An 11,085-nucleotide genomic window follows, 5' to 3' on the forward strand; every position below is an offset into this window, starting at 1 on the left:
CGCAGGAAACTGCTCCAGAGTCAACGATTGGCGTTGATATTCTTGTGCAAGGCGTATAGAACTGTTAGTACAGAAGTTTTGCCTGTCCTCGCGGGTGTAATTCCTGTCGACTTGGAGGTACAGCGTCGCGCCGCTATGTATTACTCAACCAGGAGGATATGGATAAAAGTTTTACGTCTCGCGAGCTCTTAAGAATCGATAGACTATTTAAACCTCACACTGATGTGCACAACGAGTTATTAAAATGAATGGCAATGTAGGTGGGACTCGTCTTAGAAAGGGCGTCATTTATATAAATACTTTCCGTACGTTCGCGATCGCCTAATTAAAACTTGGCTAGAATAGATTACTGTGGTATCGCAATTTCTTACCGGCCATGGTAATTTTAAGGGTAAACTGTTCTCATTTAGGCTGGTTGATTCTCCTGCGTGCCCATGCTCTACACCTGGTTGCGAGGTTGAGCAATCTACTCATCACGTACTTTGGGAGTGTGGTCTCTGGCATGAGACGAGCGCAACATCATGTTAAATAGTATGCAAATAACATCTGGGGTTGTATACTACATGGACCTTGTTGAGACTAGACGGAATTTCCGTGCTTTCCGGCGTTTTTGCCATGCCTATTGTAATCAAATCTAACAGCTCATGTGATAGGACCCTTTCATTTAATTTTATCCGTGGTGCTTTATAACTAGCTTATCTTAGTTGTAAACGTCCCTATCCTGAGGTTAAATCGCCTCCTTACATCATGATTTTGTCACCCGCATTGCTCTGGAGGGAAGTGGACAATTAATATTTCCAACTCCTCCCTATTTTTCTATTTGATTAATTTCGTTGCGGGATAATGACATATTAGTTTTCCCTGAGACTCGCCGAGCTTCACTGCTCGGTGTCACAAAATGCGTGCCACTGCTGATCCTGGCTTACAGGAGTTGTAGTGGTGGGTGTGAGGGCGGGAAAGTCTCTAAAATAGCGTAGCGTGGACTAATATAGACGTGAGCGAAGTCGCATTAGGGAGGCCCCTTTTCTTTCTTTCTCAAGACCTACCCAATAAATTTATCTTACCAAACTTGCTTTGACACGACATGCTTATTTATGATAGTGAAAAGATATAATTGTGCGGTGGATGGATATTGAAAATCATATAGATTTGAAAAAGGGCGGTGGGCAAGGGCCCACTTCGCCCACGCCTAGCTACGCCACTGGGTTTTAATATAATATGAACTTAGTTATGAGCAAGCAGAATTGTCGATTGTTGGATAAAGAACTATAATGTAATAATTTGTGAGGTCATCTCTCAACTTACTATGCGAGTTTGTGTCATGAGTCTCAATATCAGGCGTCAGATTTAATTCTTTCTTTTTTATTCTGCACTAATCTTCTTTCTCTCTTTCTAAAAGAAACCGCTCGATATTCTCACAGTAGCCACGCTAGACATATCTGAAATGCCAGTTAAAATCGTAGTGGCAGCTTGTAGCATTTCATATTGCAACCAATATATTATGCGGCAGGAATGAGTGGTAAGAGGAAAAAAATATATGAATTTGTCAGTTGATATGCCTATAATTACGTCATATACAGCGCAGCATAATGCGGTCTGATCTTTTTTAAATTTTAAAAATAATTCGTGTACATTTTATTGTTTTTTTCTTAACAATATGAAATAAAGAGAAAAATCTTTGAAGTGTTTTAACTCGGTTATCTTTACCCATAGAAGTGCAATCCAGTGCAATAATAGCAATTCTTGTTCTTTCAAACTTATAACCATGTTGAGTCTTAACATTATCAGTACGATATCTACTCTGCTACCACATATTTTCCTATCTATTAGATTTCGAAATTCAATAAAATGCTGCATGCATTAAAAGCACGTTTCATCAAAGTCGTGATGATAAGAATAGTATCGAAAGTAAAATATGTAACTTATACTCAAAGTGAGTATATAATAAAGTATTATTATAATCATTCCCTGTTGGTTCCGAAGTCATGAATGTAAAAAAGAATGTAAGATCAGTTTAACAAGTGTAATGATTTTTCCTTAACTACGTAGAACAATGATAAAGGGTATATTTTGATGTGTGTGTAATGTAGCTGGCATTCGATACCAAATAAGTATAAACACATTGTACATAGTACATCTTAGGTGGCTATCTACATTATTTGATAAAGGGATAAGTAGACATTGAACAAGGAGCGAATAGTTGAAGGTATTGATCAGTAGCGTAGCTTGCCCTAGAGGGGCCCTATATCTAAATTTGTTGGGGGCTCTTCAGGACATTGCGGACTTTTGGGCGCCCGCTTAGTTTAATGTAGGTATGGGCTAAGAGGGGCCTCAAACCTCAGGGGCCCCGTGTCACTGATAGGGCTGATACAGCGGTAGCTACGCCCCTGGTATTGATAGTTATTCGATTCGCAACGTCTCAGTATGGTTTGTTGAAGTTTGCGGATCGAGTTACGGTGTCTACAACTTCGTTCGACATTGTAGTGCCACATCATAATATATAAGCTAAATGACAGAGTTTATAGCGAGTATAGAGAGAAACGGTGATAGATAGTGCGGATATAGGCATAAGTGTGAGAATTCATGATATGACAACGCTTGCCGCGCGGCGTCGCGTTTTAAACAAATTTTACGCCACTTTGGCAAGAGGTGTTCGTTTTTCTACATTAATATAAAGAATACCAATCATCGCTATCACAGTACCTATGGTTTATTCATTTCCACTATACGTTGTGATCAGCGTGATGATGATAATAAAAAACAAAAACAATTTGTGCGCGCGTATTCCCTTAGTCTAAAGATTAGACAATACGCTCATAGAAAGTTTTATTAATAGCGTTTGCCTGTGCTCTCCGTCCGCGCAGTAAAGTTTATGCGGGATAAAAAATAGCCTATAGACCTCTCTTGAGTTCTAAAGACCTTTTTTTTTACTATTAGGATTCCTGTCCTTTAAGTGAAAAAAAAATTCAAAAACGGTTTTATTAGTTTCTGAGATTACTGCTTTCAAAGAAACAAACTTTTTAGCTTTATAATATTAGTACCTATAGATTTGAACTGACAGACGTAGTCCTGTTTTAGCCATGAATATTCTATTCGAACTACAATTGTTCGTTTAGTTTCTACTCTAAACCATTTTGGGTAGTAAAATAATATTTCAAAATCCACATTCATCAAACTTGCGAAGTTTAATTTTGTGAGCAATTTTCTTAATTACTTTCATAAGAATAATATCTTCTATAGAGTATTAGAAAAGTAAAAATGTATAAAATCGGCTAAATCACTCTCAAGTTATGGCGTAACTAAGGGACTTAGGAATTCATTTTGTCCGTTAACGTGTTGATGAGTATGCGTGTTGACAGACGTGCCGTCGCTGCTGGTGTGGTGCGCGGGCTGCAGCGTGTGGCAGCACACGGGCTGCGGCTCGCGCGGGCGGTGCGCGGTGTGCGGCGCGGCGCTGCCCGACCCGCGCACGCGCACGCGCACGCGCACGCGCACGCGCACGCGCACGCGCACGCGCACGCGCACCTCGCCGCACACCACGCCGCGCCCTCCGCGACGCCCGCGCCCGACCCCGACCGAGACATAGACCACGACGCCAGTCTGTTTAGAGGTCAGTTCTAATGCGTCATTACTGCTGTAAATTGGCTAGTGCCTGCGGTATTCTGCTACAGGGCGAAGTCTTGGGACATGCATGGGAACAGTTATAGAAGCTCGCACAAAGCGCATAAAAGACTTGTTACGAGTGTCATGAACCCTAGAGAAGTATTAATAGAATTCTTTTTTAATTTATATAGATAGTGCATTTACCGTACAGACCTCCCCCATCAAGAACTTTGCCTTATTAAAATATTAATCATTTAATTACAATCATACGCCACAATTGCTATATGAAATTTATTAGGAGTTAAGAAATAAAATAATTATTGTCAGCATTTAAAACATTTCACAACAAATAATTATCTATTGTTACTGAAATGCATATCCTTATTTTAAATTTAAGTTATGTTTTACTTTCAGATAAACTGGCCGAGCGTAAAAGTCTACAAGAAAAAAATATAAAGCTATGTGTAGAACTTCGCAAGTTAGAAACCAGAGCGGCAACGCTAAAGGCCAACCTGGATGAGCACAATGCAGAGAAGCGCCAGCTGTTGGCTGATCAGATCAAGACACAGAGAAACCTTCAGAAACTTCTCGACTTCATCAGTCAATTTAAGGAGACGTCTATCAGTATCCGTTCAACGTCCATCAGTGAATCCGGCAGTGAGATCAGTAAAAGTAATGAAGAATGAAGTTGTAAGTCAATTTAGATTATTTTTTTTAAAAAGATAAGTCAACATTTTAGATTACATTTTTTAAGAGGAAAATGTGTTTTAAATTTTGGGAAACGAATATTATTATAATCCATTTAAAAGGAAGCAGAAGAAAAAAATATTGATGTTGCATAATCAAAAAGAAATATTTTGTCTATGAATTTGGTGTTAATTTATTTCCTATTTCGTTTCAGGTTGAAAGTACTGAAGCTGTGTGTCTGTGTCTCCTTTGGGTCGAAATTGTGTGGTTCAGGCATGTTCAAGTATTACGTAAACAATTAATCTGTGATTTATACCACTACCTCCTTTTCCAAATGGTTAAACGCATTTGCTTTTATCATTGTATAGAATTAAAATTCAAAACCAACATTGTTTTTTATTATCCGAGTATTTTAATCAGCTCAAATTAATAACGTAATTTTAAACAGTTTCGTTTATTTTTATTTTAGAAAAATAAGTGAACAATCCACTGCCTAAGCCAATTTATGTAATACTTGAATGGCTCCTTTGTATATTGAAGAAATTGATTGTAGTTAGTTCAAGATATTCGTAGGTTTACTTTTTTATGATTATGTCATGAATGAATTACATTTTACTTAGAAGTTGTATTCAGTTGGATTAATTTTAGTTTATTGTTGAATATCAATTTGAGGTTAAATATACGTTTTAGATTTACATGTGAATTATGTTTTAAACAAAAAGCATATTATTTCTAATAGGGATGTTGACTGAAAATTATTAAAATATCTCATTAATTGAAATTGAGGGAATTTTATTGGCATTAAGGCGATTTTTTTATAGTGATTTGAAATTGTTTCGAAACGTGACGTCACTGATCGATCTTGCGGTCTTTGTCTAATGCCGAATTTTTTAATTGTTACATATTGTCAACTTTAAAGATATATCGTTTTTACTGCATTTGAGTAATAATTGGTTACAGTTTTATTTTTATTTTTTTTTATAATAGTCATAATCCCTATTTTATATTAGATACCCATCGATTTACAATAAGTTTAAATAAAGTTAGTTTATATTGTTTGTGTTGGAAAATAATATTGTTGAATAAAAATCACAAAATTATAAGTACTGAATTAGTAAAAATGATTAATTGTACCTCAGATAAAGATCGAATTACGTGTTGAAATATAAAAGATTGTTGAATTATAATAAGCAATATTCACGGAGGTTGATTGCGGTGCGTACGCGCCGAAAAATTGGCATTCCGTGTTTGAGGTAGATCATTTATATTAAATGAAACGAAAAGAAATACGCCAAAAGCGAAGTGTTCAGTATTTGATTCTTAATTTTGAAGAATATATGTGTAGTGTTTGTTGTTAGTGTAATGATTTTGTTCGTAGTTACGCCTGTTTTGAGTGTTTTGTCACATTACTCCTCCGTCCTTTTCTATATGGTATCATTGGAAAGGAATGTAAGAGTTGTTAAATCATAATTAAAAGGCGTTTACTGACGCGGCGGTTAGTATAAAGTTTAATCAAATCTTAATTGTTCTCTGTGATATCATTAGGTTTTCCTAGGTTGTTGATACATACAAAAGTACTTTGTACAGGTGAACCAAGTATGTAAATAAATATTCATAAATTGATACAAATATTGTTTTATTCACTTCCATAAAATGAGTATGATTAAAAACGACGATCAACTCAGCGGGATTTGGAACTTGATTCAAATGTAAATATTTTAGTATGACTTTAATTTTACAAATATTTCCATTTCACGTCATTTCGAGCACCTTTTTACCATTCATGACGTCTTTACGCAACTGTTCGAGGCTACCTTCCAATAAGTAGCACTCATACTGAGTCAGATCGCAGTACCTCTCCATCTCGCCGGCGCCTTTTTGGTTGACGTTAACTGTACCCGATAAGAAGTATGTGCCAAAATCATTATTTTCTATCAAAGCGTTAACTTTGCCGGGTTTCCCGCCGAGTGCGTCGAGAATACTCCTGGTGAATACCAAAACGCTAAAGGCGACCGATAATGTAGGAGCCCACCCCTTTTTGGCCTCGGTTACTATTTCATCGCACTTGCGTAGTCTAGTGGTAAAGTCCAGTATGATTTGGTCATTCAGCTCTTTAGACGGCTTGCTCTGCGACAAAAGAGGCACTGTGGTTTTGTCTGAGTGACCTCCAATCACGGGCACTATGCAGTCGTGGGGATGCAAGTTGTGGTCGGATGCGAACAACGCGCGAGCACGGAGAGCGTCTATGGTTGTGACACCAAAAAGTTTTTTAGGATCATATTCTCCATAATGTCTTATAATTTCTGCTGCCATTGGGACCAGCCGGTTAATAGGTTCGGTAACAATGCCACAAAACGGGCTAGGTGATAGTTTAGATAAACTTTTCGCTAGTGTTTTAATAAATTCCGTGTTTGTAGTTAGCCATGACTTTTTATTCGTACCGGGATTTTGAATTTCACCGCCTACTGCTAATACGAGATCCGAATTCTGCAAACTAGCGTCGAGTGCTTCTTCGTCGGTGTAACCTTTGATTTTTGAGTCACTGGGAATATGCGATAAGTCTAGTAAAACTCCGCTGGTGTGTACTCTCGTGTCGTGTACTACAAGCTTGGTTATGCAGGGTTGCGCACGAAGCAGTAAACATAGTGTTTGTCCAATATCGCTGGCTCCGCCAACCACGGTCACTTGATACTTTCTAAAGGCTAATGAAAAAGGTCTGAATATTTTCCGGCTTAACAACATGTTCCACATCTTGTTTTAACGAATATGAATGTAAAAATCAGACATGATAATTATACGTTCTGCATGAATTTTGACAGCCTAATAATATATGTCAATTTGACAAAAATGTATTATCCTTCTGAATTATCTTTGTCTACGATTTCGTATCTAGTAAAATACTCTTTGTCGTTGTTTTACAAAAACATTGTGTTCATTATCCTTACTCCATAGGAGTCTAAGCTTACTCCGCATATAATTATGAAAAGTGAAAACCGTATTTTTAGATTAAATCAAAATAAATAAATAATCTTAGATTAAAATAGGCATTTACTAGGTACCCAGCATTTTCGTATAGAATTAAATACTCTTTGAAGGAAGGCACTTCTTTGTATATAGGCTTTTGAGTATCTACATCCAAAAATCTGTATATGGCAGAAAAATGACATTTAAAAATCTCATCAACCATTTGGCCTAAATTTTTCTAAATACTTAAAATATAAAAAATAAAAAAAATATTCAACAATTATGTACAGCAGTAAAATATTTTCAACTTCTTTACCGAAACTATGTAAAATCAACGTGGGAACATACGTGCCGCAGAGAAACGTGCAAGTGTCGATTATAGGGGCGGCGGGAGAAGTTGGGGCCAATGTGGCTTTATTGGTGAAACAAAATTTAAAAGTAAAGAAACTACAGCTTTACGACGACAATGAGAAAGTTATTGGTATTGGTTACGAATTAAATCACATAAGTGGCGGGCCACCTGTATTTACTTACGCTGGCGATAGTTGTCTAGGAACTGCTATACAATTATCAGATTTAGTTGTGATGGTGGCTAGAATACCTCGTAAACCCGGTAACACTCGGTACCAGATGATAGGAGCTAACGCACCTGGAGTTTTAAGATTGTGTCGTGCTATGGCTGATAAAAATAATCATGCTCTTTTTGCTATCGCCACTAATCCGGTTAATTCCTTATTACCTTTTGCCACAGCTTTAATGTTTAAGTACGGTTGTTATAATCCATTTAAATTATTCGGAGTTACCAATATTGACTCGGCAAGAAGCCGTGCATATGCCGCGAGTGTTCTCGGAGTGAGTGCGCGTGATTTATACGTTCCAGTTATTGGAGGTCATTCCGATGAAACCACTGTACCATTGTACTCTAATTTAACTCCTAGTCAATTTCAATTAGATGCGTGCCAAGGAGAAACTCTCACACGGCTCGTCAGAAAAGCTGGGACAGAAGTTGTTAATCATAAAGATGGGACTGAATCAGCGACATTAGCGGTGGCGTGGGCAATAAATGAATTTATTGAAGCCTTAGTGGATGCTATTCTCGGTAACGAAGTTATGGTACATTGTTACACAGCTAATCCTCATTACGGTACTAGATTCTTTTCTGGTCCTACCAAAATAGGACAAGATGGTATTATACAAACATGCCGTGATTTACCCATGAGTGATCATGAAAATTACCTTTTGAACTGTAGTATACCAGTTTTAAATCAAGAAGTAATTCACGGTGAAGAATTTGTACAATACATAGAAAATGCAAGGAGGAAGTGAAGTAAATTATACTCATAGACCGATGTAAACATAAAGCCTGGATTTATGATATCAATAAAAAAATTGTTTTTGGTATTAATTTTTGTAAATAATCCGATTGAAGAAAATAAATTCTTACTATTTAAAATATTTCCAAAACCTACAACGTTCCACAGTTAAACAAAGGATTATTGCACTTTGGAGGAATACGTAATCGAAGCTGACGTTTGCGGTGCGGTAACGGTTCAATATCGGACAAATGGCTAGGTAGAGACGCAAAGCGGCCATCGGAGCCGCATCTTATTCTACGAACACTAGCCGTTTCTAAGCGCTCCGGTTACCGAGGCGGTCTGTTCACATCACGAAGGGCTACTTTATAATATACGGGTTCATACCCTAATTATACTGGTTGGGAGAAGAGGAATCGATTGCTTGTTTCATTATGAGGGAATTTATTGAGGTGTGTGATTCATTTGGTTTGTTGGACTAACTAGTAGATACTGATATTATTGACATGAATATAGATTATTATAAAAATGTTGTCTAGTTAAAATTGTATTAAAGTCGTAAATTCAGGACTGAGTTTTCATATAAAACGATACTGATATAATAAAACATAATAAATACGGTCCATTTTGAGATCAGTGCGAACAGAGTTTTGTGTGAAACGGTCCCAATGCAATGTAACCGCAAATAAGGATCGTAACTGCTGGGTTAACTTTAAGATAATCTCTGGGAGCCCACGAAGCCAGCGCGTAACATTCAGTTTAATGTCTTTCGGTCCTGACGACATTGTTAACTAGAGTTAAATGTTACACCGTCGATTACAACCTAGTATTCTATTTGTTTTAGTCACATACTTACATGATGATTTCGAGTTTACGTTTAACACTTTATCTAAATATTTAGTGGTAGCAACGTAGTTAGTAGGGATGACAATTATTTTAGTATGTAGAGTTTAAAAATATAGTTGAGTCTTTTTTTAGAAAAATCTAATTTTTATTTTGAATTGTTTGGACGCAGTATTATTCTAAGTGTTCTTTAAGTAATATTTCATAATTATATCAACAATCAGTTAATTTGAAATTAGGTACGTTTGATAGATCACTAATTTTATTTGTGACTATGTCTCATAAAAATATGGTCATAATGGTATTATTTCGAAATTCTGAAAGTACTAATTTAGTTCTATAATTTAAATATACCTACTTGAATATAAATAAATGATAAAATATAGAAGAGACTGGTCAAACATTTCTAACCAGCGTTAGCCACTAGCTTAAAACCCCGCTCAAGAGAATCTATAAAATCCGAACTACGTTTAGGAATTTCGGGAATTACAACGTTATGTGAAAAGTTGTTTTGATTGGAAAAACCGTTAAAGACCCACATAGATACTTCTACGGCGGAGTCGTGTTGAGTTGTCCCATGGGCGTCATTTGTCGGCGCCTCCGCAGGTTCGACGTCAGGGTTGTCTCTGAAGTTATATGGAAAGGACTTTAAATAATTGTTTGGTTATATTATTGTAATCTTTAAAAATATTTTGTTGTGTCAAAATATTAAGTGATAACTATGTGACACAGTGAGTTAGTGGGTTCGTTATTTCTTTAATGTTGCTATGGTACAAATATAATCGATAGTCAAAACCTGCAATACAAAAATCGGTCGATTTTGCGCTCAAAGTTAAACTACTTACTTGTTCGTCATTATATGAAAAAATATTAATCCACACATTACCTAATATAGATGGTAATAAAGATGTAGGTTTAATTATTACAGACCTACGTATCTATAAAATATATCTATACGATTTCAGTATTCGTTGAACCTCCTACAGTACTTTATTAATTATTTTTTAAAAACCAAATTTGTAATTCACTAAACGATTTATAATTTCAAAAGGATTTTACACATCCTTTTTGAAGCACAGCATAAGTTGTATAACAGTGTCCTCGACACGTCTCCCACAAGTCGTTATCTCGCCAACTTGTTTGCTAAACTCGCCGCGGCAAGAATTGCAAATGGCGATAATTCTAACTACTCCGATAAATCACCTACACCCCGTTCAAGTTTTTTCCCCAAGGGTGCACCTCCTTTCTGCCATTGTTGGTGATTGATCGCGCCTTTTCCTTCTACTTAAACTGAACGTACGAACATATGTTCGGAAACTTTTAACAATATTGACACGTTGACATATTCAGATTTAATTTGTTTTTGTTAGAAAATCTAATTTATGTTTTCTATGTTAGTAGTAAGGTGAATTATAATTAAATATTTATGCACATGCTATAATTTACAGATTAATAGCGTTATTTTATATTATTATGATATTTGTAAAAACAATAAATTAAACGTAAATGACGCTCATGGGATCACATATAGATGTTAAGGCGATTTATAGTCGCCGCTAATTGCCTTAATTTATAACCCATAACAATATATTTCATCCACAATTGCCGTTGCGTATCTAACATAAAATGCATACTATCTGCATAGCATATAATGTAAAAAATATGCAACTGTAGT

At 36.2% G+C, this 11,085-nt stretch overlaps 2 protein-coding genes and 1 non-coding gene across 3 annotated transcripts in view; 2 read left to right on the top strand and 1 right to left on the bottom strand.

Annotated features, from left to right (window-relative positions):
• Positions 1-5,915, top strand: part of LOC115443954 — a 12,653-nt gene extending 6,738 nt beyond the window's left edge. The window contains exons 10-12 of the transcript XR_005112792.1: positions 3,360-3,610; positions 4,018-4,293; positions 4,505-5,915. This is a non-coding gene — a transcript (uncharacterized LOC115443954). The remainder of the gene's footprint in view (positions 1-3,359; positions 3,611-4,017; positions 4,294-4,504) is intronic.
• LOC115443955 (malate dehydrogenase) lies at positions 5,910-7,153 on the bottom strand. Its single transcript, XM_030169574.2, has one exon. It carries the CDS (start codon positions 7,039-7,041, stop codon positions 6,043-6,045), a length of 999 nt encoding a protein of 332 aa, XP_030025434.2. The 5' UTR covers positions 7,042-7,153; the 3' UTR covers positions 5,910-6,042.
• Positions 7,154-7,414: 261 nt separating this feature from the next.
• Positions 7,415-8,655, top strand: LOC115443956 (probable malate dehydrogenase, mitochondrial). The gene has a single exon (XM_030169575.2). It carries the CDS (start codon positions 7,537-7,539, stop codon positions 8,578-8,580), a length of 1,044 nt encoding a protein of 347 aa, XP_030025435.2. The 5' UTR covers positions 7,415-7,536; the 3' UTR covers positions 8,581-8,655.
• The last annotated feature ends 2,430 nt before the right edge of the window (positions 8,656-11,085 follow it).

Source organism: Manduca sexta, chromosome 22 (genome assembly GCF_014839805.1).
Source record: "Manduca sexta isolate Smith_Timp_Sample1 chromosome 22, JHU_Msex_v1.0, whole genome shotgun sequence".
NCBI lineage: Eukaryota > Metazoa > Arthropoda > Insecta > Lepidoptera > Sphingidae > Manduca > Manduca sexta.

What these genes read in the sequence shown, in the direction of transcription:
- LOC115443956 (XM_030169575.2), top strand. Translation starts at nt 7,537, where the DNA reads ATGTACAGCAGTAAAATATTTTCAACTTCTTTACCGAAACTATGTAAA.
- LOC115443955 (XM_030169574.2), bottom strand. Translation starts at nt 7,041, where the DNA reads ATGTGGAACATGTTGTTAAGCCGGAAAATATTCAGACCTTTTTCATTA.